The sequence below is a fragment of the Pristiophorus japonicus genome, unplaced genomic scaffold, assembly GCF_044704955.1.
Source record: "Pristiophorus japonicus isolate sPriJap1 unplaced genomic scaffold, sPriJap1.hap1 HAP1_SCAFFOLD_190, whole genome shotgun sequence".
NCBI classification, from domain to species: Eukaryota; Metazoa; Chordata; class Chondrichthyes; family Pristiophoridae; genus Pristiophorus; species Pristiophorus japonicus.
The window spans coordinates 1012586-1040257 of record NW_027251590.1 but is presented as its reverse complement, the minus strand read 5'-3'; the positions used below and the strand labels follow the sequence as shown (position 1 = coordinate 1040257).

The 27672-nt window shown below is 45.7% G+C and overlaps 1 protein-coding gene and 1 long non-coding RNA gene across 2 annotated transcripts in view; one reads left to right on the top strand and one right to left on the bottom strand.

Moving 5' to 3' along the window:
• The window catches only part of LOC139243885 (zinc finger protein 420-like), a 109374-nt gene extending 103839 nt beyond the window's left edge, over positions 1-5535 (top strand). The window contains exon 6 of the mRNA XM_070870904.1: positions 1981-5535. Within this exon, the coding sequence (XP_070727005.1) occupies positions 1981-2914 (934 nt within the window). The 3' untranslated portion in view covers positions 2915-5535. The remainder of the gene's footprint in view (positions 1-1980) is intronic.
• A 17545-nt stretch (positions 5536-23080) lies between these two features.
• The window catches only part of LOC139243887 (uncharacterized), a 9419-nt gene continuing 4827 nt past the window's right edge, over positions 23081-27672 (bottom strand). Inside the window, exon 2 of the long non-coding RNA XR_011589745.1 lies at positions 23081-24031. This is a non-coding gene — a long non-coding RNA (uncharacterized lncRNA). The remainder of the gene's footprint in view (positions 24032-27672) is intronic.

Below are 27672 nucleotides of genomic sequence, written 5' to 3'. Positions count from 1 at the left end.
AGAGTTTCTGCCATCCCCATGTTCCCCAGTACTAATTCCTCGGTCTCGTCCTCTAAGGGACCAACATTTACTTTAGCCATTCTTTTCCTTTTTATATACCTGTAGAAACTCTTGCTATCTGTTTTTATATTTCATGCTAATTTACTTTGTCTATCTTCCCTTTCTTAATCATTTTTTTGAGTCATTCTTTGCTGGCTTTTAAAAGATTCCCAATCTTGTGTCCTCCCACTAGTTTTGGCCACTTTGTATTCCCTTGTTTTTAATTGGATACAGTCTATTTCTTTAGTTAGCCACGGATGGCTATCTTTTCTTTTACACCCTTTTCTCCTCACTGGAATATATTTTTCTTGAGAGTTGTGAAATATCTCCTTAAATGTACACCACTGTTCATGAATCGTTCTACTCTTTAATCTATATTCCCCGTCCACTTTAGCCAACTCTGCCCTCATACCTTTGTAGTCTCCTTTATTTAAGCTTAGTACGCTGGTTTGAGATCCAACTTTCTCGCCCTCCATCTGAATTTGAAATTTAACCATACTATGATCACTCATTCCAAGGGGATCCTTTACTAAGAGATTGTTTATTAATCCTGTCTCATTACACAGGACCAGATCCAAGATAGCCTGCTCCCTGGTTGGTTCCGTTACATACTGCTCAAGGAACCCGTCCCTTATGCATTCTATGAACTTTTCCTCAAGGCTACCCTGACCAATTTGATTTGTCCAATCAATATGGAGGTTAAAATCACCCATGATTATTGCTGTGCCCTTTTTACAAGCCCCCACTATTTCCTGGTTTATACTCCGACCAACAGAGTTGCTGCTGTTATGGGGCCTATAGACTACACCCACCAGTGACTTTTTCCCATTATTATTCCTTATTTCCACTCAAACTGTTTCAACATCCTGATCATTTGAGCCAATGTCGTTTCTAACTATTGCAGTGATTCCATCCTTTATCAATAGAGCTGCCCCACCTACTTTTCCTTTCTGTCTGTCCTTCTGGATTGTCAAATACCCCTGAATGTTTAGTTTCCAGTCCTGGTCACCTTGCGACCACGTCTCTGTAATGGCTATCAGATCATACCCATTTGTATCTATTTCTGCCATCAACTCATCCATTTTGTTACGAATGCAACGTGCATTCAGACAAAGTGCCTTTAAATTTGTTTTTTTACCCATTTTTCCTGCTTGTTTCCTCTCTCCTTCAAACTCACTTTCTTTTAATTTTGCTTTCTAATTCCAGCTTTACTCCCCTCCCTACTGACTCTATTTTCAGGTTCCCAGCCCCCTGCCAAGTTAGTTTAAACCCTCCCCAACAGTACTAGCAACTGGTGGTGAAAACTGGGAGTGGAGGAGAAACAGTCTAGAAATGTGTGTTGATTTGGATTTCAGCACAGCAGGAGGGACAATGTGTGGGACAGGGATTTACAGCTTTGGAAGAACAAGAGAGGAAAGAATGTTCCATGAAAACTAGATGTGTCTATTCTGAATTTCTGTCTTGTACTGACAGTGATGAGTTTTGTTATCTCCTTTTACAGAGTATTAGAAGGGGAGATTTTCAGACAGGAAACAGAAACCAAACATCACGTCAAGATCTGACGGAGTCAATCGATTCATCAGGACCTGAATATCATCGGCCTTTGAAAGTAGAAGGAGAAATGTTTGTCTGTTCTGTCTGTGGGAAAAGATTTCAAATATCAGTGTGATTGGAAAAGCACCGAGACACACACACCCGAGTGAGAGTGTTCCAGTGCACTGACTGTGGAAAGAGCTTTAACCAGTTACACAGCCTGAAAAAACATCGCACCATTCACAACGCAGAGAATCTGTAAACGTGTTGTGTGCATGGGCGAGGCTTCAACCAATCGTCCAACCTGGAGAGTCACAAGGATACCTGCACCACGGAGAAACCGTGGAAATGTGGGGACTGTGGAAAGGTATTCAGAAAACCGTCTGAGCTGGAAATTCATCGACGCAGTCACACTGGGGAGAGGCCATTCACCTGCTCCATGTGTGGGAAGGGATTCACTGGGTCATCCGACTTGCTGAAACACCAGCGAGTTCACACTGCGGAGAGGCCGTTTACCTGCTCAGAGTGTGGGAAGGGATTCACTCAATCATCCAACCTTGTAACTCACCAGCGAGTTCACACTGGGGAGAGGCCGTTCACCTGCTCAGAGTGTGGGGAGAGTTTCACTGATTCATCCCACCTGCTGAGACACCAGCGAGTTCACACTGGGGAGAGGCCGTTCACCTGCTCGGAGTGTGGGAAGGGATTCACTCGGTCATCCCACCTGCTGACACACCAGCGAGTTCACACTGGGGAGAGGCCATTTACCTGCTCGGAGTGTGGGAAGGGATTCACTCGGTCATCCCACCTGCTGACACACCAGCGAGTTCACACTGGGGAGAGGCCGTTCACCTGCTCTGAGTGTGGAAAGGGATTCACTCGGTCATCCCACCTGCTGACACACCAGCGAGTTCACACTGGGGAGAGGCCGTTCAACTGCTCAGAATGTGGGAAGGGATTCACTCGGTCATCCCAGCTTGTAGTTCACCAGAGAGTTCACACTGGGAAGAGGCCGTTCACCTGCTCAGAGTGTGGGAAGGGATTCACTCTGTCATCCCAGCTTGTAGTTCACCAACGAGTTCACACTGGGGAGAGACCGTTCACCTGCTCGGAGTGTGGGAAGGGATTCACTCGGTCATCCCAGCTTGTAGTTCACCAGCGAGTTCACACTGGGGAGAGACCGTTCAGCTGCTCTGAGTGTGGGAAGAGATTCACTCAATCATCCAACCTACTGGCACACCAGCGAGTTCACACTGGGGAGAGACCGTTCAGCTGCTCTGAGTGTGGGAAGCGATTCACTCGATCATCCAACCTACTGGCACACCAGCGTGTTCACAATTGACTGCAGGGGTTTATAATCTGCTGTTATTGCTGCTGTTAATCATATCTCGACTAAACAATGTTCATTCTGACAGTTAGGGTTTGCTTCTGCAGATGTTAATAACATAGAAAATAGGTGCAAGAGTAGGCCATTCGGCCCTTCGAGCCTGCACCACCATTCAGTATGATCATGGCTGATCATGCAACTTCAGTACCCCATTCCTACTTTCTCTCCATACCCCTTGATCCCTTTAGCCGTAAGGGCCACATCTAACTCCCTTTTGAATATATCTAACGAACTGGCCTCAACAACTTTCTGTGATAGAGAATTCCATATGCTCACAAGTCTGAGTGAAAAAGTTTCCCTTCATCTCGGTCCGAAATGGCTTACCCCTTATCCTTAGACTGTGTCCCCTGGTTCTGGACTTCCCCCAACAATGGGAATATCTTCCTGAATCTAACCGATCCAATCCTGTCAGAATTATATATGTTTCTATGAGATCCCCTCACATTCTTCTAAATTCCAGTGAATATAAGCCTAGTCGATCCAGTCTTTCTTTATATGTCAGTCCTGCCGTCCCGGAAATCAGTCTGGTGAACCTTCGCTGCACTCCCTCAATAGCAAGAATGTCCTTCCTCAGGTTAGGAGACCAAAACTGTACACAATATTTAAGGTGTGGCCTCACCAAGGCCCTGTACAACTGCAGTAAGACCTCCCTGCTCAGATACTCAAATCCTCTCGCTATGAAGGCCAACATGCCATTTGCCTTCTTCACCGCCTGCTGTACCTGCATGGCCAACTTTCAATGACTTATGTACCATGACACCCAGGTCTCGTTGCACCTCCCCTTTTCCTAATCTGTCACCATTCAGATAATATTCTGTCTCCCTGTTTTTGCCACCAAAGTGGATAACCTCACATGTATCAACATTATACTGCATCTGCCATGTATTTGCCCACTCACCTAACCTGTCCAAGTCACCCTGCAGCCTCTTAGTATCCTCCTCACAGCTCACACTGCCACCCAGCTTAGTGTCATCTGCAAACTTGGAGGTATTGCATTCAATTCCTTCGTCCAAATCATTAATGTATATTGTAAATAGCTGGTGTCACAGCACTGAACCTTGTGGTACCCCACTAGTCACTGCCTGCTATTCTGAGAATGACCCGTTTATTCTTACTCTTTGCTTCCTGTCTGCCAACCAGTTTTCTAGCCACGTCAATACATTACCCCCAATACCATGTGCTTTAATTTTGCACACCAATCTCTTGTGTGGGACCTTATCAAAAGCCTTTTGAAAGTCCAAATTAACAATATCTACTGGTTCTCCCTTGTCCACTCTACTAGTCACATCCTCAAAAAATTCTAGAAGATTTATCAAGCATGATTTCTCTTTCATAAATCCATGCTGACTCGGACCGATCCTGTCACTGCTTTCCAAATGCGCTGCTATTACATCTTTAATAACTGATTCCAACATTTTCCCCACTACCGATGTCAGGCTAACCGGTCTATAATTCCCTGTTTCTCTCTCCCTTTTTAAAAAAGTGCGGTTACATTAGCTACCCTCCAGTCCATAGGAACTGATCCAGAGTCTATAGAATGTTGGAAAATGATCACCAATGCGCCCACTATTTCTAGGGCCACTTCCTTAATTACTCTGGGATACAGACTATCAGGCCCTGGGGATTTATCGGCCTTCAATCCCATCAATTTCCCTAACACAATTTCCTGACTAATAAGGATTTCCTTCAGTTCCTCCTTCTCGCTAGACCCTCAGTCCCCTAGTATTTCCGGAAGGTTATTTGTGTCTTCCTTAGTGAAGACAGAATCAAAGTATTTGTTCAATTGGTCTGCCATTTCTTTGTTCCCCATTATAAATTCACCTGATTCTGACTGTAAGGGACCGACATTTGTCTTCACTAATCGTTTTCTCTTCACATACCTATAGAAGCTTTTGCAGTCAGTTTTTATGTTCCCTGCAAGCCTACTCTCATACTCTATTTTTCCCCTCCTAATGAAACCCTTTGCCCTCCTTTGCTGAATTCTAAATTTCTCCCAGTCCTCAGGTTTGTTGCTTTTTCTGGCCAATTTATATGCTTCTTCCTTGGATTTAACACTATCCCTAATTTCCCTTGTTAGCCACAGTTGAGCCACCTTTTCCGTTTTATTTTTACGCCAGACAGGGATGTACAATTGTTGAAGTTCATCCATGTGTTCTTTAAATGTTTGCCATTGCCTATCCACCGTCAACTCTTTAAGTATCATTCGCAAGTCTATCCTAAACAATTCACGTCTCATATCATCGAAGTTACCTTTCCTTAAGTTCAGGAGCCTAGTCTCTGAATTAACTGTGTCCCTCTCCATCTTAATGAAGAATTCTACCATATTATGGTCACTTTTCCCCCCCCAAGGGGTCATGCACGACCAGATTGTTAATTAATCCTCTCTCATTACACAAGACCCAGTCTAACCCTATAACTGGGCTGGATTTTAATATTCTGGATATATTGCTGATAGTGTTCCATTTAAGAAACGCTGTGTATTATCTTACCCCTTAATTCAGAAATTTAGTTTGCAATAAAATTATGCAGTTTTACTTTAATCCTAAACTGATCTTTGGTACAAAATCTACAATGGTGTGTGAAAATTTCCACTGAATAATATCTCCAATTAGAAAGAGCTTGCTGACAATTCTTACTGACTTGCACATTACACACAGTGGCCCCTCCATTATTCACCAGAAAGAGGGGAATGGGAATTGGTGGGGAATCTGTGTCCCCAAATGTTGCCCCTCCTGTTTGGTGTAGTAATTCCCTCGGCACAGGAATGGAGACAAGTCCAGACCAAAACTGCGCAGTGCTCCAGGTGTGGTCTTACCAACGCCCTGCACATTTGTAGCAGGACTTCCCTACTTTTATACTCCATCCCCCTTGCAATAAAGGCCAGCATTCCTTTTGCTTTCCTAATTACTTGCTGTATCTGCATGTTAACTTTTTGAGTTTTAAGAACCCCCAGATCCCTCTACTGCAGCATTTTGTAATCATTCCCATTTAAATAATAATTTGCTTTTTTATTTTTCCTACCAAAGGAGATAACCTGACATTTTACCACATTATAGTCCATCTGCCAGATTTTAGCCCACTCACTGAGTCTATCTATATCCCTTTGTAGATTTGTTGCATCCTCCTCACAATTTGCTTTCCCACCTATCTTTGTATCATCAGCAAATTTGGCTGCATTACACTCGGTCCCTTCATCCAAGTCATTAATATAAATTGTAAATAGTTGAGGCCCCAGCACTGATCCCTGCGGCACCCCCCTAGTTACAGTTTGGCAACCTAGAAATTACCCATTTATCCTGACTCTCTGTTTTCTGTTAAGTTAGCCAATCCTCTATCCATGCTAATATATTACCCCCCCCCCCCCCCCCCCCCATCCGTGAGCTCTTAGCTTCTGCTGTAACCTTTTGTGTGGCAACTTATCAAATGCTTTCTGGAAATCCACATATATGACATCAACTGGTTCTACTTTATCCATTCTGTACATTACATCCTCAAACAACTCCACCAAATTTGTCAAACATAATTTCCCTTTCATAAAACCATTTTCTTGATTGCAGTAGGATTTTCTAAATGTTCTGCTACTTCTTCCTTAATGATGGATTCCAGTATTGTCCCATTGACAGATGGTAGGTTAACTGGTCTATAGTTTCCTGCTCTCTGTCTCCCTCCTTTCTTAAATAGGGGTGTTACATTTGCTGTTTTCCAGTCTGCTGGGACCTCTCCCAAACGACACGGGATGGGGCTGAACTGTGCATGTGTGGCTCTCTGCACTAATTCAGCCTGTAAAACTCAAAGTGCACTTTTCCCAATTTACTTTTATCAGAATCTGAGCAAAGGAACTGGGCCTGGGGAAAGGGACAGAGAATGATTAAAGCTGGGAACCTTGTCCCTTGGAGATGCTCATTTTGGGATCATTCTGTGCACATTGTTTTACTATTCATGAGCCCGTCTTCACAAAGCAATCCTGCAGAAACATCAGAGGGACGGGGGAGTGGGAGTGTTTGCTGAGACTGTGAAGTAGTTAATATCTGACAGAAACAGTCCCAGTTTAATTTAGTTAGAGTGAAGTACTCAGTCACAGAGTAATACCGAACGGCCCTGAGCTGCAAGATTGCAGAGTACAACAGGCAAGCGAGGGTTAAATGTGGGACATTGTTTCTCTCACTCTCTGACACTGTCCCGCAGTGTGGGTTTAATAATCTGTCTGTCTGTGGTACCATATCAGTGAGGGAGGGGGCTTTAACTTCTCTCTCTCCAATGGGATCTTTCAGGATAAAACAGGACCTCACGGGTAAGTCTGGAACTGATACTGTGCATGTTTCTGCATCTCATCACCCTGCCTCGCACTCCCCTGTCTTTCGCTCAGCCCTCTCTCCCCCTCCCCATCTCTCGCTCTCTGTTACTATCTCCTTTCTCATGTAGTGTCTGTGAAGACGGGGTACTGTTATTTCGCATGATGTGGAAACATCAGTGCAACACTGAGAATGTTTCTGTTTCTCTCTCTGGTGCTATACATGACGGTGTGGCACTGTCACTGAGCGAAATATGGAGACACTTAATGATGGACTCCAGTATTTTACCATTGACAGATGGTAGGCTAACTGCTCTATAGTTTCCTGCTCTCTGTCTCCCTCCTTACTTGAACAGAGGTGTTACATTTGCAGTTTTCCAGTCCGCTAGGATCTCTCCAGAATTCAGGGAATTTTGGTAGATTACAACCAATGCATCCACTATCTCTGCAGCTACTTCTTTAAAGACCCTAGGGTGCATGTCATCATGTCCAGGGAACTTGTCCACCTTTAGTAGTACCATTAGTTTTCAAAGTACTTAATCTCTAGTGATAGTGACTGTTTTAAGTCCCCCCCCACCACAATAGCTCCTTGATTATCAACTGTTGGGATGTTTTTAGTGTCCTCTACCGTGAAGACCGACACAAAATATTTGTTCAAATCTCTGCCATTTCCGTGGTTCCCATTATTAATTCTCCAGTTCCATTCTCTTAAGGGACCAATGTTTACTTTAGCTACTCATTTCCTTTTTATATACCTGTAGAAGCTCTTGCTGTCTGTTCCTATATTTCTTGCTAGTTTGCTCTTATCTGCTATTTTCTCTGTCTTTATCATTTTTTTAGTTGTCCTTTCCTGGTTTCTAAAAGTTTCCCAATCCTCTGGCCTTCCACTGTCCTTCACAACCTTATATGCCTTTTAAAAAAATTTGCTAACATCCTTTACTTCCTTAGTTAGCCGGGGATGGTTCATCCTTCTCTTAGCATCTTTATTTCTCACTTGAGTAGATCTTTGCTGAGAAGTTATGAAATATCTCCTTAAATGTTTGCCATGCGTTTCTACAGTCTTACCCTTTAACATATTTTCCCAGTGCACTTGGTGTCAGTGACAAGGGTTGGTTTATATCACATGGGAGGAGATTGGTGTCAGTGACTGGGGTTGGTTTAACCTTCTTTGACCTGACCAAGGCCTTTGACACCGTTAACCGTGAGGGATTATGGAGTGTACTCTTCAAATTTGGCTGTCCTCAAATTTGTCACCATCCTCGGCTTGCTTCATGATAACATGCAAGCCGTGATCCTGACCAATGGATCCACCACAGACCCAGTTCATGTACGGACCGGGGAGAAGCAACGCTCTTCTCCATCTTCCTTGCTGCAATGCTACATCTCACAGTCAGTAAGCTTCCCGCTGGAGTGGAGATAATCTATAGAACAAACGGGAAACTGTTCAACCTCCATCACCTTCAGACCAGATCCAAGGTTCTGCCATCCTCTGTCCTCGAATTACAATATGCAGATGATGCTTGTGTCTGTGCTCACTCGGAGGACGAACTCCAAACCATCATCAACACGTTCACCGTAGTGTCTGAGAGCATAGGCCTTGCACTAAACATCCGTAAAACAAAGGTGCTCTATCAACCTGCCCCCACCACACAGCACTGCCCTTCCCCCTCCCCCCTCCCCCCATCTCCCACAGATGATCAAAATCCATGATGAGGCCTTTGGCAAAATGGTCCATTTTTCATACGTCGGGAGCCTACTGACAACAAGGGCCGCTATCGATGACGTGGTCCACCACCTTCAGTGTGGCAGCACAGCCATTGGTCGCCTAAGGCATAGAATGTTTTAAGATCAGAATCTTAAAACTGGCACAAAGCTCATGGTCTACAGAGCAGTGATACCTGCCCTTAGTCATGCTTCTCAGACATGGACTATGTACAGCAGGCACATCAAAGCACTGGAGAAGTATCATCGATGCTGACTCCGGAAGATCCTGCAAATCCATTGGCAGGATAGATGCACCAACGTCGGTTCTCACGCAGGCCAACAGCCTCAGCATTGAAGCATTGAACACGCTCGATCAGCTACGATGGACGGGCCACATCGTCCACATGCCCGATACGAGACTCCCAAAGCAAGCGCTCTGCTTGGAGCTTCGACATGGCAAGCGAGCCCCAGGGGGGCAGAGGAAACCCTTCAAGGGCACCCTCAAGACCTCCTTGAAGAAGTTCAACATCCCCACCGACACCTGAGAATCCCTGGCGCAAGATCGCTTAAAGTGGAAGAGAATAATCTGTGAGGGCGTCGAACACTTCGAGTCTCTTCACTTGGAGCAAGTGGAGACAAAGCGTATACGGCGGAAGGGAGCGCACGACAACCCAAGCACTTCAACAAACCGGCACTTCAACCAACGTACTTTCAACCACCGTCTGTCCAACTTGCGACAGAGACTGTAGCTCCCACATTGGACTTAACAGACATCTGAGATCTTATTTTTAATGTGGAAGCAAGTCATCCTCGACTCCGAGGGACCCTGCCTATGATGATGATGGTTGGTTTATATCAGACAGGAGGGGATTGGTGTCAGTGACTGTGCAGGAGGTGTCTTCAGCTTCAATTACTCGAGTTCCACGTTTCGGAGCTTGAGCGGCGGCTGGAGTCAATACGGTGCATCCGCGAGGCTGAGAGCTATGTGGATAGCACCTTTCAGGGGGTGGTCACCCCGCAGCTTAGAAGCGTGCAGGCAGAGGGGAAGTGGGTGACCACCAGACAGAGTAAGGACGCTTGGCAGGTAGTGCACAAGTCCCCGTGAGTCTATCTCGCTTTCAAACCAATATTCACTTCTGTGCATCGGTGAGGGCAAGCAGAACCAATTCCAAGGCACCACGGGTGGCTCAGCTGCACAGGCGGGAAGGAGGAAGAATAAAAGAACTGTAGTGATAGGGGATTTTGTAGTTAGGGGAACAGAGAAGCATTTCTGCGGCCGCAGATGTGACTCCAGAATGGTATGGTGCCTCCCCGGTGCCAGGGTCAAGGATATCACAGAGCGGACGCAGGGCATTCCAGGGGGAGAGGGTAAACAGCTCGAGGTCGTGGTCCATTTCGGGACCAATGACATAGGTAGAAAGAGAGATGAGGTCCTACAGGCAGAATTTAGGGAGCTAGGAAGAAAATGAAAGGGTAGGACCGCAAAGGTAGTAATCTCCGGATTACTACCGGTGCCACGTGCTAATGAGTACAAGAATAGAAGGATAGAGAGGATGAACGCGTGGCTGGAGAGTTGGTGTAGGAGGGAGGGCTTTAAATTCCTGAGGCATTGGGACCGCTTCTGGGGGAGATGGGACCTGTACAAACCGAATGGGTTGCACCTCTACAGCGCCGGGACCAATATCCTCGCGGGGAGTTTTGCTCATTGGGGAGTGTTTAAACTAGCTTGTCAGGGGGATAGGAACCCGAGAACAAATTCAATCGGGAAGTAAAGCAGAAATTGGATAGCAAAAATTTAGAAAGCGAATCTGTAAGACAGAGGAAATGAGGGTTAGTAAGTAGTAATCAAGGAGGTCCTCCTGTGCTGAATGGTAAATACTTTAATGCAAGGAGTATAGTGAATAAGGCGGATGAGCTAAGAGCACAGGTAGACACTTGGGAGTATGACATTATAGCCATTACAGAGACATGGCTGAAAGAGGGGTAGGTTTGGCAGATCAATATTCCTGGTTACAGGATTTTTAGACAAGACTGGGTTGGGGGGGAGTGGGGGGGGTAAAAAGGGTGTCACGTATTGATTGAAGAAACTATTATCGCGGTGAGGAGGGATGATATTTTAGGAGGATCATCAAATGGGTTGAATAAATAAAAAAGGGGCGATCATACTGCTGGGTGTGTATTATCGACCCCCAAACAGTGGGAGGGAGATAGAGGAGCAAATATGTCGGCAAATTCCTGTGAAGTCCAAAAACCATAGGGCAGTTACAGGAGATTTTAACTATCCTAATACTGATTGGGACAAATATAGTGTGAAGGGTATAGAGGGTGCGGAATTCTTGAAATGCATTCAAGAGAATTTTTTTAGTCAGTATGTAACAAGCCCAACACGAGATGGCGCGGTTTTGGATTTAGTTTTGGGGAATGAAGCTGGGCAGGTTGAAGGGGGATTAGTGGGAGAGCACTTGGGTGCCAGTGACCATCATTTCGTCAGATTCGAGTTAGTTATGGGTAAGGACAAGGATAGGCCTGGAATCGAAGTCCCAAATTGGGGAAAAGCTAACTTTGCAATGTTGAGGAGTGATTTGCCCATAGTGGACTGGAAACAGCTACTTGTGGATGAATCAATGTCGCAACAGTGGGAGGCATTCAAGGAGGAGATGCGGAAGGCTCAGGCCAAACATGTGCCCTTAAAGAAAAAGGGTGGGATTAACAATTCCAGAGCTCCCTGGATGTCTAGGGACTTACAGGGAAGGATAAAGACAACAGGGAAGCTTATGTCATATACCAACTGCTAAATACTGTCGAATCTTTGGAGGAATATAGAAAGTTAAGAGGTAAAATTAAAAAAGGTATTAGGAATTCTAACAGTGCATGAAAAATTTTTGGCTAGTAAAATTAAGGAAAACTCATGTGCTATAAATATATTAAGAGTAAGAGAATAACTAAAGAAACGGTAGGGCCTATTAGAGACCATGAGGGTAATCTTTGTGTGGAGACGGAAGATGTTGGTACGATTCTTAATGAATACTTTGCATCTGTTTTCACAAAGGGGCAATACAGATACTGCTATCGAGGAGGAGTGTGAAATTATGGATGAAATAAACAGTGAGATAGGAGGTATTAAGGAGTTTAGCAGCTTTGAAAGTAGACAAGTCCCCAGGCCCGGATGAAATGCATCCCAGGCTGTTGAGCGAAGTAAGAGAGGAAATAGCAGATCCCTTGACCATCATTTTCCAGTCCTATTTGGATTTGGGCATGGTGCCGGAGGACTGCTAATGTGGTACCCTTGTTTCAGAAGGGAGAAAGGGATCGGCCGAGTAATTACAGGCCTATCAGACCAACCTCAGCGGTGGGAAAATTATTGGAAAAAAATCCTGTAAGACAGGATAAATCTACATTTGGAGAGGCAAGGATTAATTAGGGACAGTCAGCACAGATTTGTTAAGGGAAGATTGTGTTTGACTAACCTGATTGAATTTTTTGAGCTGGTAACCAGGAGGGTCAATGAGGGTAGTGTGTACGATGTAGTGTATATGGACTTTAGCAAAGCTTTTTATAAGGTCCCACATGGTAGACTGGTCACGAAGGTTAAAGCCCATGGGATCCAGAGCAAAGTTGGATCCAAAATTGGCTTCGAGGTAGGAAGCAAAGGGTAATGGTTGATGGATGTTTTTGTGACTGGTAGGGTTCAGCAGGGCTCTGTATTGGGTCCCTTGCTTTTTATGGTATAGAAACATAGAAAATAGGTGCAGGAGTAGGCCATTCGGCCCTTCGAGCCTGCACCACCATTCAATAAGATCATGGCTGATCATTCACCTCAGTACCCCTTTCTTGCTTTCCCTCCATACCCCTTGATCCCTTTAGCCGCAAGGGCCATATCTAACTCTCTTGAATATATCCAATGAACTGTCATCAACAACTCTCTGCGGTAGGGAATTCCACAGGTTAACAACTCTGAGTGAAGAAGTTTCTCCTCATTTCAGTCCTAAATGGCTTACCCCTTATCCTTAGACTATGTCCCCTGGTTCTGGACTTCCCCAACATCGGGAACATTCTTCCTGCGTCTAACCTGTCCAGTTCCATCAGAATTTTATATGTTTCTATGAGATCCCTTCTCATCCTTTGAAACTCCAGTGAATACAGGCCTAGTCGATCCAGTCTCTCCTCATATGTCAGTCCTGGCATCCCTGGAATCAGTCTGGTGAACCTTCGCAGCACTCCCTCAATAGCAAGAACGTCCTTCCTCAGATTAGGAGACCAAAACTGAACATAATATGCCAGGTGAGGCCTCACTAAGGCCCTGTACAACTGCAGTAAGACCTCCCTGCTCCTATACTCAAATCCCCTAGCTATGAAGGCCAACATACCATTTGCCTTTTTCACTGCCTGCTGAACCTGCATGCCAACTTTCAATGACTGATGAACCATGACACCCAGGTCTCGTTGCACCTCCCCTTTTCCTAATCTGCCGCCATTCAGATAATATTCTACCTTCGTGTTTTGCCACCAAAGTGGATAACCTCACATTTATCCACATTATACTGCATCTGCCACGCATTTGCCCACTCACTTAACCAGTCCAAGTCACCCTGCAGCCTTTTAGCGTCCCCCTCACAGCTCACACTGCCACCCAGCTTAGTGTCATCTGCAAACTTGGAGATATTACATTCAATTCCCTCATCCAAATCATTAATATATATTGTAAATAGCTGGGGTCCCAGCACTGAGCCCTGCGGCGCCCCACTAGTCACTGCCTGCCATTCTGAAAAGGACCAGTTTATCCCGACTCTCTGCTTTCTGTCTGCCAACCAGTTCTCTATCCACGTCAGTACATTACCCCTAATACCTTTAATTAATTAATATGTTTTAATTTTGCACACCAATCTCTTGTGTGGGACCTTGTCAAAAGTCTTTTGAAAGTCCAAGTACACCACATCCACTGGTTCTCCCTTGTCCACTCTACTAGTTACATCCTCAAAAAAATTCTAGAAGATTTGTCAAGCAGTATTTCCCTTTATATTATGATATATATATATATATATATCAATGATCTAGATTTGTATATATGGAGTGTGATTAAGACGTTTGCAGATGACACTATAAATTGGCTGTGGTTGATAATGATGAGGAAAGTCATGGACGCAGGAGAATATCAATCTACTGGTCAGGTTGGCAGAGCAGTGGCAAATGGAATTCAATTTGAAAAAGTGTGAGGTAATGCACTTTGGGAGGGCTAATAAGGAAAGGGTATACACGTTAAGCGGTAGATGATTAAAGGGACCTTGGAGTGCTAGTCCACAGAACTCTTTTGGGAGGAAACTAAAACATTAATCCTTAAATCGTGTCCCCCCGATCTGGGGGGCACACCAAACATTTCCAAGGCCCTTTTTTTGTGTTTTTTTTTTGTGTTTTGTTTTTTTTAAAAGTTTTTTTGGGGCACTAAAATCATTTTTTTTTTCTCCAAGTGCCCCCTATAAAAGGGGAGGGGGACACTAAAAACACCGGCAATTAAAACAAATTAAACTTTAAAACATAAAATCAAATTAAAATTTGGTTGCCGGGCGTGATGATGCACTCCAGTCCCTCCGGTGCCCACCTCTCGCGGAAGGCCGCGAGCGTACCGGTGGACACCGCGTGTTCCATCTCCAAGGACACCCTGGACCGGATGTAAGAGCGGAAGAGAGGCAGGCAGTCAGGCTGAACGACCCCCTCGACCGCCCGCTGCCTGGACCGGCTGATGGCACCCTTGGCCGTGCCCAGGAGCAGTCCTACGAGGAGGCCCTCGGACCTACCCGCTCCCCTCCGCACAGGGTGCCGCGCTAGTCCACAGATCCCTGAAAGTAGCAGGCCAGGTGGATAAGGTGGTTAAGAGGGCATGCGGAATGTTTGCCTTTATTGGCCGAAGCACATAATACATAAATACAAGAGCAGGGAGGTTATGCTTAAATTGTATAATACTCTGGTTAGGCCACAGCTGGAGTTCTGGTTGCTGTATTATAGGAAGGATGTGATTGCACTAGAGAGGGTGCAGAAGAGATTTACTAGGATGCTGCCTGAATGGAGAATTTTAGTTATGAGGACAGATTGGATAGGCTGGGTTTGTTCTCATTGAGTTGGCAACATTTTGAGAGGGCTGAATATAGTAGATAGCAAGAGCCTATTTCCCTTGGTGGAGGGGTCAATTACAAGAGGGCATAGTTTTAAGATGGTTGGTAGAAGGTTCAGAGGGGATTTGAAGGGAGGTTTCTTCACACAGAGGGTTGTGGGGGTCTGGAACTCACTGCCTGGAAGGGTGGTGGATGCAGAAACCCTCACCACATTTAAAAGGTGCTTGGATGGGCACTTGAAGTGCCGTAACCTGCAGGATTATGGACCCAGAGCTGGTAAGTGGGATTAGACTGAATAACTTTGTGTTGGCTGGCGCAGATACGATGGTAAGTACTGCAGCAAATCGAATACAGCCAGGGTGATCTCCTAGACTAGTTTTGATCGCCGAGATGGGTCAGAGAGGAATTTTCCCAGATTTTTCCCCCCCACAATTGGCCTGGGTTTTTAAAATCTGGTTTTTGTCTCTCCCAGGAGATCACATGGCTCCGGTTGGGGTGTAGAATGTTTCGGTGCAAGGGGTGTCGGCAGTTGTGTGGGCGGACTGGTTGGCCTGGGTGCTCTTTACCTTTCCGCCATTGTTCATTGGTTTATATGTAACCTTCAGGGCTGCTGACCAAGGGCCGTCTTTGTCGGCTGTCGCGGATACAATGGGCCGAAATGGCCTCCTTCTGCACTGTGAATTTCTATGTTTCTACCAATTACTTTAAATCTATGCCCTTAGTTATTGACCCATCTACTAAGGGGAATAAGTCCCACCTATCCACTCTATCCAGGCCCCTCATAATTTTATAAACCTTAATAAGGTCTCCCCTCAGCCTCCTCTGTTCCAAAGAAAACAACCGCAGCCTATCCAATCTTTCCTCATAGCTAAAATTCTCCAGTCCAGGCAACATCCTCGTAAATCTCTTCTGTACCCTCTCTTTCCTGTGACGTGGTGACCAGAATTGCACGCAGCATTCTAGCTGTTGCCTAACTAGTGTTTTATACAGTTCAAGCATAACCTCCCTGCTCTTGTATTCTATGCCGCGGCTAATAAAGTCTAATATCCCGTCTGCCTTCTTAACCTCTTCATCTACCTGTCCTGCTACCTTCAGGGATTTGTGCACATGCACTCCAAGGTTCCTGTATTCCTCTACACTTCTCAGTGTCCTACCATCTATTGTGTATTCCCTTTCCTTGTTGGCCCTCACCCGATGCATTACCTCACACTTCTGTGGATTGAATTCCATTTGCCCCTGTTCTGCCCACCTGACAGGTCCATTGATACCTTCCTGCAGTCTACAGCTTTCTTCTTCATTATCAACCACACGGCCAATTTTCGTATCATCTGCAAACTTCGTAGTCATACTCCCTACATTCAAGTCTACATCACTGATGTATACCAGAAAAAGCAAGGGATCTAGTACTGAGCCCCGTGGAACCCCACTGGAAACAGCCTTCCAGTCACAAAAACACCCATTGACCATGAACCTTTGCTTCCTACCTCAGCCAATTTTGGATCCAAGTTGCCACTTTGCCCTGTATCAAAAGCCTCGCTAAAATCCATATACACGACATCAAACACAGCACCGTCATCGAGCCTCCGTGTGACCTCCTCAAAAAATTCAATCAGGTTAGTCAGACACGACCTTCCATTAACCAATCCGTGCTGACTGTCCCTGATTAATCCGGGTCTTTCTGAATGAAGATTTATCCTGTCCCTCAGAATTTTTTCCAATAATTGAAAGTCCAAATTGGGGGAACTGAATTTTATTTTGTCATCCCATCGAGATTGTGGCCAGAGGGACAATAAATAATAATAAATAAATTATTTTCAAAAATGGGTGATCAGGCCTGCAGTATGTACAATGTACAAGCTGACCAAAATCAGGCCGTTTGGATTGGATTTGGAGACCAAAACCATAATCCTCAGTGGAGACTCTCCCCCCATTTAGTAAACTCCGAAAGATATTTTCTATTCATTTCAATTAATTGAATGTTGTAATTGACGGATTCAATTAATGTTTATTTTCCAAATGCAGCTCTGGACCCTCAGACTGAACATTAATCCGGCCCGGGTGATTGACAGCAGCTCCGGACCAATAGGAAGAGCGGGGGCGGGGCTGGAGGACCGAGCGGGCGGTTGGTCCTCCAACCAGTGTGTGAGGGGCGGGGCTTGTGCCAGCCGAGGGGGGCTTGTGCCAGCCAGTGGGCGGGCTGAGCCCAGATCTCCCTCATTGGCTGAAACTCTGCCCCATTGTTGAAGCTGATTTCTCTCAAACTCCAGGAGGAAACTGGACCTTTGTGTTGTGGCTTTAAACAGATGGAACCCTGTGGGCTGGAGCAAATATTGCAACATCTGTTGGTGAAATGGATTCATTCTGGACACACAGCAGGGATTATTTCAGGAAATTACACCGTGCAGTGAGAAAGGAAATGCAGTGGACGTTCCATAGAAGTATTGTCAAAAGGTTTTTGATAGAAGGTTTGTTGATCAAATTAAGGCTCACGGTGTTAAAGGGAGTGGGGCAGTGTGGAGAGGAAGTTGGGTAAAGGGCAGAAAACAGAGAGTAGCGGTTAATGGAGGTTCTTCAGACTGGAGGGATGTAAACAGTGGTGTCCCCAAGGTCAGTGTTGGGAGCATTGCTCTGCTCAATGTAGAGAAATGATCTGGACTTGGGTATATGGGACACACGATCAAAATCTCCAGGGAACGCCAAAAATGGGAACGTGGGGAACTGTGAAGAGGACTGTAAGTGAGTTCAGTCTGAATGCACAGGTTTGTAAATGAGACAGGTAGATGTCAGATTAAATTTAGTGCAGAGAAATCTGATGTGATACATTTTGGGAGGAAGAAAAAGGGATGAAATGTACATTAAATGGTAAAATTTTACAAGGTGTGGAAGGATAAGAGATATTTTGGGGTGTAAGAGTCTAGCTAGTCCCTTGTCTTATTAATTAGCAAGTTCGAAGGTCCAGTGTCAGCAACTTTAATACCTTAAGAAATATAAGATGAGCAGTTTCTCAGTCGACTGCCGTATCTTATACTGATCCACCAATCAGAGTAAAGATGCAAGTCCCGCGTGTCCACAGTAACTGACACCAGGTCAGCCCGCTGGATGGAACCTCGGGGGCCCTGAGCTTGATCTCCGGTGTCTCCAGTCCCCACTGCCCCCTTACATCAGTCTCCCCTCACTTTTATACCCTGCACTGATCCACCTCTGGCACCAGACTCCTCTTTGTCTTCTCTGCTGGGTTTGGGCAGGAAGTGAGGAAAAGACAGCTGGAACTTCTCTGCTCTGTGATTTACAAGGTCACTTTCCCTGGTTCCCAGCAGGTACTTTCTTCAGTAATTTTCTCATTATACCGAAACTCCGCTGCCTGCTGTTAATTCTTCTCGTTTCACAATTATAGGTATAAACATCTCACATTATAATCTAATCTATTCTATTACTCACACTGGTTTAAGCTTGGAAGAAGCACTGAGGGTAGCAAGGGCACAGAATGTACTCTGGGTGGGGAACTTCAATGTCCATCACCAAGAGTGACTCGGTAGTACCACTACTGACTGAGCTGGCCGAGTCCTGAAGGACATATCTGCCAGACTGGGCCTGCAGCAGATGGTGAGAGAACCAACACAAGGAAAAAACCTACTTGACCTGGTCCTCACCAATCTACCTGTCGCAGATACCAACAATGACGGACAAGTAAAGACCACCTGGTGTATCGAGCCTGTCCCACATGGAGATACATCTGTCTATGACAGCATTGGTAGCAGTGACCATCGCACACAGTCATTGTGGAGACAAAGTCACACCGAACACACTCTCAAATGTGTTGTGTGACACTATCACCGTGCTAAACAGGATAGAGTCAGAACAGATCTAGCAGCTCAAAACTGGGCATCCATAAGGTGCTGTGGGCCATCAGCAGCAGCAGCATTGTATCCACCACAACCTGTAACCTCATGGCCCGGCATATCCCTCACTAACATTACCATCAAGCCTGGTTCAATTCGGAGTGCAGAAGAGCATGCCAGGAGCAGCACCAGGTGTACCGAAAAATGAGGTACCAGCCTGGGGAAGCTGCAACACAGGACTACATGCATACTGAGCAGTGGAAGCAGCATGGTATAGACAAGGCTAAGCAATCCCACAATCAATGAATCAGATCAAAGCTCTGCAGTCCCGCCACATCCAGTCGTGAATGAACACCAGAACATACACAAGAACTAGGAGCAGGAGGAGGTCATTCGGTCCCTCGAGCCTGTTCCGCCATTCAATAATTTTTTACCACAACTCCATTTTCCTGCACTATCCCCCAATCCCTTAATATCCTATGCTGGGTTCAGTTCTATACTCACTGGTTCCCCTCCCACTCCTCCCCTGAAGGTGCTGACTCTGGCTGGGTTCAGTTCTATACTCACTGGTTCCCCTCCCTCTCCTCCCCTAAAGATGCTGACTCTGGCTGGGTTCAGTTCTACACTCACCAGTTTCTCTCAATATGTGACTCATGTGCCCAATCTCCATGTGTGAACCTCGACAGTGAGTGTCGACTGGCTATTCCACTGTCCTCACGATGCCTCACACGTGCAGGGTCACTGGACCTTCCTCCCAATGGGTCAGTGGGTAAAGGAATGTAGGATCTATCCCCGCCCCCACTATAGAATGGAATAAAAAACCCACGGACGGTGGGACTGGTTAATAAAAACCAAACCTCAGTACAAACACCCAGAGGGTGGGCTATACAATAAGGGCTTCATTTCAAACATTGCAGCGAAACGATGACTCATTGAGAGACTGGAAGGACATCAGAGACAATGATACAGGATACCTGCCATCGATCTAATCAACGCAGGAAATAGCACCAAATGCCGGCCAGGCACACCTTCACTGGTCCCTGTCAAGAAGGAAGAGGGACATTCACACATTCAACTGTGGAGCCAGGTCTGTTCCCAAGGAAGGTTTGCATTGTACTACACAGCAGGAGAGCTGACCATGCCCCTGTCTGGGCCAGGGGGTGGAATACACTGATGATCCAGAGGTAATTAACCATCGGAAGTGAAGTCCTGCTACAAATGTATAGGGTATTGGTAAGGCCACACCTGGAGTACTGCGTACAGTTTTGTCTCCGTATTTAAGCAAGGATATACTTGCATTGGAGGCTATTCAGAGAAGGTTCACTCGGTTGATTCAGGAGATGAGGGGTTGACTTATGAAGATAGGTTGAGTAGGTTGGGCCTATACTCATTGGAGTTCAGAAGAATGAGGGGTGATCTCCTTGAAACTATTAAGATAATGAGGGGACTTGACAAGGTGGATGCAGAGAGGATAATTCCACTCATTGGGGAAACTAAAACGAGGGGACATAGTCTGAGAATAAGGGGCCATCTATTTAAAACTGAGATGAGGAGGAATTTCTTCTCTGAGGGTTGTAAATCCGTGGAATTCTCTGTCCCAGAGAGCCGTGGAGGTTGGGTCATTGAATATATTTAAGGAATAGACAGATTTTTGAGCGATAAGAGAGTAAAGGGTTATGGGGTGCAGGCAGGGAAAGGGATTGTAGAGGGACGTGATCAGGGCCCAGGGGAGTTGGGAGTTGAGGGCCCGGGGCAGCACAGGCCCAGCCCACACTGCGACATGTGTCGCACTAGGTCTGTGCAGCAGAGCAGGTCTCTAGTCGTCCTGGTTAATCCTTGCCACTGGACCAAGACCTCGCTCTGGCAAGCCCGTGTGGTGTGCAACGGCCACCCCACATTAAAAAAAATACACACACAGGCATCTTCTACCCTTCGGGATGTAGTACAGGACCTGGAATATTCGGTCCTTCATTGAAGCACCTGAACTCATCCTTTTTCAGCGTGGAAGCAAGTCATCCTTATTTCGATAGACTGCCTATGATGATGATGATAGGGAGCTGAGTCCATGATCAGATCAGCCATGATCTTATTGAATGGCGGAGGAGGCTCGAGGGGCCAAATGGCCTACACCTGCTCCTATTTCTTATGTTCTTATGAAAAGTCGACAGGGGAACAGCAGGAAATATGTTTGATGCTGTGATTATGAAGCCCCATAAAAAGCAGACCACTTCGGCACGAGGGCAGTGCAGTGAAGGATGCAGGGTGGTCACCTGGTCCCGGCCTACAATCGACACCGGAACAACCAGCTGTGTGGGTGATTGTAAGTTTCAGTCAAACCGTCGGGGAATTTGTCCGAGTAGTTTTATAATCACAGTCGATCGCGGAAGGGTTTTAAACTGTGATATTTCCTGTTAGGTTTCAGGTAACCTCCTGTAGGGGTTTGTATTGTGGGTTCTGTGTTATTCCGGTCGAATCTCAGGGAGGTTGTGTACTGGGGAATAACGCAAGTTCAATAAACGTACAAGTTTAAGGTTGAGCCAAAACCCTGTGCCGAATGTATTTTGTTCTTATAAATCCTGAAGTGAAGAACTGTTGGTGGGTGGTTACGGAATCTCTTCGATCTTGGCGATCACAAAGGCACTTCTAAAAATTATGGACAGGGTCAAGGACAAGAAACCGTCAATGGAGAATAGGATATCCTCGTATGTGTTTGGTACGGTCAACATTTCCGAGCACTGGGTCCTGGAAATGATGCACTCTGACAGTCCGCGGGAAGAGGAGATAGTAGCGAATATAAGAAGTCGAAAGAAAAGGTGATTTGGTTGCGGTGAATGCAGAAACAAAATCAAATTCTCGCAGAGAGAATTAAACAGTTAGAAGAGAAAAGGGAATCAGAAAGCAGGGCAGGAGACAGAGAGGCCGTAATGAACCGGCTGACGGAAGATTTAAGTAATGAAAGGCAGGAGAGGAAAGTGCAAGAGAAAACTCCTAGAAATGCGATAGAGTACTGGCAGTATCAGGTCACCGAAAGTAAAAAGCAGTATCAGGTTCAGCGTGAGGAAAGTGCCTGGATCTTAGAGAGAGCTGACAAGGCTGAGGGACAGTTGAGGAATATCAAAGTGGCATACAGGGTAGCTAAAAATCTGGTACATGAAGAGGCCGACCACAGGCCCTCGAATGAGAAAATTCGTAAGCTGACCCGAGCATTTTCTGGGGCCAGGTGTATGGCTTGTCTTATGACACCGGGGGAAGTTGGGGTAGACTGGGATGAGGACAGAGCGGAGCCCGATGTTGGGACCCAGTATAGCGAGGGTCGGCCGGCTCCCGAAGCACCAGGACACCGAGACCGATCGATAACTATGATGAGGACGAATTGGCAGCATTGAGCCGGGATATAGGCCCCATTAACTCCACGGATGGTCCGCTGGATGTTAATAGATGCTGGGCGGATTTTAGGAGGGGTCACCCAGAGTTGGAGGATGTAGACTTTAAGCAAATCCTCCTCAGTAGCTGCAACAGCAGTTTTAGAAATTTGAAAGCTGCAGAAAAAAAACTAAATCAAGGTGGGCAGAAGGACCCTGCGGGATCCAAAAGGAAGTTCAAAGCCTAGCAATGTAAATCCATGGTTCAGAGAAGCATTGTGTGTCCTGTCGTAAGCTGATTGCTTAAGAGACCAAAGAATAGAGAAGCCTTTCTATGAGTCTACGAAGGAGAAACCGACATTTAAGCTTCTACCTTTTGTGCCGAGAGAAATAAAACAGACTTTGCTTCTATGGCTGTTTGACTAGTCATGGAATGTATTGTGTGTGAAAGCCTGTCTGTGTAAAGCAAGTGTTTTTCTTTGATGTTTCAGGGTGAACGTAAAAGTTTATTTTATAAAAAGGCTTGAGGATTTATATTTGTCTTCGTGTGTCTGTAGTTTTTTTAAACTGGCACTGGTTAGATTCAGATTGCTTTGAATTAACTGAGAGAGAAACCTTTAGTTCTGGACATGAGGCAATCACATAACATTTGGTATGTAAAAATAAAACATTTCTGAACAATTTCAAGAATCTGTGACCACGGGAGAAAAAGGAGTGATGCTATTGCTATGTGTGGAATGCTTTACAGAATGATTTTAATGTCTGTGTCTGACAGCTTTTATAATGCAAAAAAAAGGAAGTTAACTCTCTGCACAAGCAGCTGTGAACTCTTTAATGCGGTATGCAACACCTTTTGCATTGTAAATATTTTAGGCATTTAAAAATGTTTACAGTTTTGAATTTGAGTGGGTGTTTCCCAGTGACAGAAAGGGATCAGATAAATTAACCCATTGAGATGGCAGGAAAGGCACAATGGATGTTTTTGCAGTAGTGCTGATGGAGCAGTATGTCGCGGTCCGGCCCAAAAATCGGCACAGTCCCGGCCGGCAAGACCATCAGCAGGCCAGGGCCATTACAGGGAGCAGCGTGCGTCGGTCCGGCCCAGAAATCGGCGCAGTCCCGGCCGGCAAGACCATCAGCAGGCCAGGGCCATTACAGGGAGCAGCGTGCGTCGGTCCGGCCCAGAAATCGGCGCAGTCCCGGCCGGCAAGACCATCAGCAGGCCGGGGCCATTACAGGGAGCAGCGCGTGCTGCTGCAGGAGGACGACAGCTGACTGCAGTGTGGGCAGGTACAGCAGGAGTGGCGAGGTCGGGGTGAAGGAGCAGCGAGAGTTCGTAGAGGGATGTGTTCAGGGCCTGGGAGAGGCACGAGTTTGAGGCTGGAAGAGGCGAGGGGCAGCACGGACCAGCCCACACTGCGATATGTGGGCGCACTCGGTCTGTGCAGTAGAGCTGCTCTCCAGTCGTCCTGGTTAATCCTCGTCACTGGACCAAGACCGGGCTCTGTCAAGCCCGTGTGGTGGCTGATGTGTAACGGCCACCCCACGTTAAAAAAATCCACACAAAGGCATCTTCCACCCTTCAATATGTGGTTCGGGATCCGGAATATTGGGTCCTTCATTGAAACACCTGTGAATTCATCCCTTTTCGGCGTGGAAGCAAGTCATCCTCGTTTCGAAGGACTGCCTATGATGATGATGGTGCAAGATTACCGAGAGGGTTCTTGAATATGGAAATGACTTCAAGGTGTTAACAACCTTGAACTTTGCTGGAACAAGAGAGAAAAAATTATGAGAGGCCTCGATACAGTGGATAGGAAGGACATATTTCCCTTTGCAGAGGGGTCAACAGGGTGCATAAATTTTAAGTAATCAGAGGGAGGTTTAGAGGGTGTTTGAGGGGAAATTTCTTCAACCAGAGGATGGTGGGGGTCTGGAACTCACTGCCTGAAAGGGTGGTAGAGGCAGAAACCCTCACCACATTTGAAAAATACATGGACGTGCACTTAGTGCCGTCACCTACAGGACTACGGACCAAGAGCTGGAGAGTGGGATTAGGCTGGATAGCTCTGTGTCGGCCGGCATGGACACGGTGGGCTGAAATGGCCTCCTTCCATGCTGTAACTTTCGATGATTTTATGATTAATAACCGAGATGAAAGGACCGAGTGTAATGTATCCAAATTTGCTGATGATACAAAACTAAGTGGGACAGTAAGCTGTGAGAACACAAGATATATCGATAGACGATGTGAGTGGGCAGTAAGGTGGCAGATGTATAATGTAGGGAAATGTGAGGTTATTCACTTTGGTAGGAACAATAGAAAAACAGAATATGTTTTAAATGGTGAGGAATGTTGGTGTTCAGAGAGATTTGAATGTCCCGTGCAAGAAACACAGAAAGTGTGCATACAGGTACACAAGCAGTAAGGAAGGTAAATGGTTTGTCCTTTATTGCAAGGGGTTGGAGTATAAGAGTAAGGAAGTCTTGCTACAATTGTACAGGGCCTTGGGGAGACCACACCTGGAGTACTTTGGTCTCCTTATCTAAGGACGGAAACACTTGCCTTGGAGACGGTGCAACAAAGGTTCACTAGATTGATTCCTGGGATGAGGGGGCTGTCATGATGAGATCATGTGTAGAACGGGCCTATATGCTCTCGAGTTTAGAATAATGATGTGTGATCTCATTGAAACATACAAGGTTCTGAAGGAGACTGACAGGTTAGATGCCGAGAGGTTGATTCCCCTACCTGGAGTGTCTAGAACTCGGGGGCACTGTCTCAGGATAAGGTGTAGGCCATTTAAGACAGAGATGAGGAATTTCTTCACTCAGAGGGTTGTGAATCTTTGGAATTCTCTCCCCCAGAGGGCTGTGGATGCTCAGTCTAATCAAGGCTGAGACAGATAGATTTTTGGACTCTCGGTGAATCAAGGGATATGGAGATCAGGCGGGAAAGTGGAGTTGAGGTCAATGATCAGCCATGATCTTACTGAATGGTGGAGCAGGCTCGAGGGACCTTATGGCCGACTCCTGCTCCTATTTCAAGTTGACATCCAGGGGGCTCTAGATTTGTTAGTCCCATCCTTTTTCTTTAAGGTAACATACTTCCTCTGAACCCTCATTATCTCCTCCTTCAATGCCTTCCACTGCTCCGAGACTGATTTACCTTCAACATAAGAATTGGAGCAGGAGTATGCCATTCGGCCCCTCGAGCCTGCTCCGCCATTCAATGAGATCATGGCTGATCCTCTACTTCAACTCCACCTTCCTACACTATTCCCATGACCCTTGATTCCCTTTATATTCAAAAATCTAGTGATTTCTACCTTGAATATACTCAACCATTGAACCTCCACAGCTCTCTGGGGTAGAGAATTCCAAAGATTCACCCTCTGAGTGAAGAAGTTTCTCCTCATCTCAGTCCTAAATGGCCAACCCTTTATTTCGAGACTATGACCCCTGGTTCTAGACTCCTCAGCCAGAGGAAACATCCTCCCTGCATCTACCCTGTCAAGCCCTGTTAGAATTTTGTATGTTTCAATGGGATCACCTCTCATTCTTCTAAACACTAGAAAATATAGGCCTAGTCTACTCAATCTCTCCTCATTGGACAATTTCCCCATCCCAGGAATTCAGTCTGGTGAACCTTCGTTGCCATCCTCAAAAGGAAAGTACATCCTTCCTTCGGTAAGTAGCCAAAACTGTACACAATACTCAGCTGCAGGCTCACCAGGGCCCCGATATAATTGCAGTAAGACATCTTTACTCTTGTATTCAAATCCTCGTGTAATAAAGGCCGACATACCATTTACTTTCTTCATTGCTTGCTGTACCTGCATATTAACTTTGTGGTTCGTGTACAAGGACACAAGGTCCCTCTGAACACCAACATTTCTCAATCGCTCACCATTTCAAGTAGCTGTTTCCAGTCCACTTTGGCTAAATCACATCTCAGCTTTGTGAAATTGGCTTTTCCCCAATTGAAAACTTTTATTCCTGGTCTATCTTTGTTCTTTTCCATAACTACCCTAAATCTAACTGAATTATGATCACTAGCATCAATATGCTGTCCCACTGATACCCCTTCCACCTGCCCAGCTTCAGTCCCAAATACTAGAAACATAGAAAGTAGGTGCAAGAGTAGGCCATTCGGCCCTTTGAGCCTGCACCACCATTCAGTATGATCATGGCCGATCATGCAATTTCAGTACCCCATTCCTGCTTTCTCTCCATACCCCTGGATCCCTTTCGCCGTAAGGGCCACATCTAACTCCCTTTTGAATATATCTAACGAACTGGCCTCAACAACTTTTTGTGGTCGAGAATTTCACAGGTTCACAATTCTCTGAGTGAAGAAGTTTCTCCTCATCTCGGTCCTAAATGGCTTACCCCTTATCCTTAGACTGTGACCCCTAGTTCTGGACTTCCCCAACATTGGGAACATTCTTCCTGCATCTAACCTGTCCAATCCCATCAGAATTGTATATGTTAATTCGGAAACTAGGGTCCTGAACTTAAGGAAAGGTAACTTTGACAGTATGAGGTATGAATTGGCTAGAATAGACTGGCAGAGGATACTTAAAGGGTTGACGGTGGATAAGCAATGGCAAACATTTAAAGATCACATGGATGAACTTCAGCAATTGTACATCCCTGTCTGGGGGAGGTGGCTCAACCATGGCTAACAAGGGAAATTAAGGATAGTGTGAAAACCAAGGAAGAGGCATATAAATTGGCTAGAAAATGCAACAAACCTGAGGACTGGGAGAAATTTAGAATTCAACAGAGGAGGACTAAGGGTTTAATTAAGAGGGGGAAAATAGAGTACGAGGAAGCTTGCAGGGAACATAAAAACTGACTGCAAAAGCTTCTATAAATACGTGAAGAGAAAAAGATTAGTAAAGACAAACGTAGGTCCCTTGCAGTCGGATTCAGGTGAATTTATAATGGGGAACAAAGAAATGGCAGACCAATTGAACAAATACTTCGGTTCTGTCTTCACAAAGGAAGATACAAATAACCTTCCAAATGTACTAGGGGACAGTGGGTCTAGTGAGAATGAGGAACTGAAAGATATCCTTATTAAGCAGGAAATTATGTTAGGGAAATTGATGGGATTAAAGGCCAATAAATCCCCGGGTCCTGACAGTCTGCATCCCAGAGTACTTAAGGAAGTGGTCCTAGAAATAGTGGATGCATTGGTGATCATTTTCCAACAATCTATGGACTGGAGGGTAGCTAATGTAACGCCATTTTTTTTTTTTTTTTTTAAAAAGGAGGGAGAGAGAAAGCGGGTAATTATTGACCGGTTAGCCTGACATCAGTAGTGGGGAAAATGTTGAAATCAATCATTAAGGATGAAATAGCAGCGCATTTGGAAAGCAGTGAGAGGATCGGACCGAGTCAG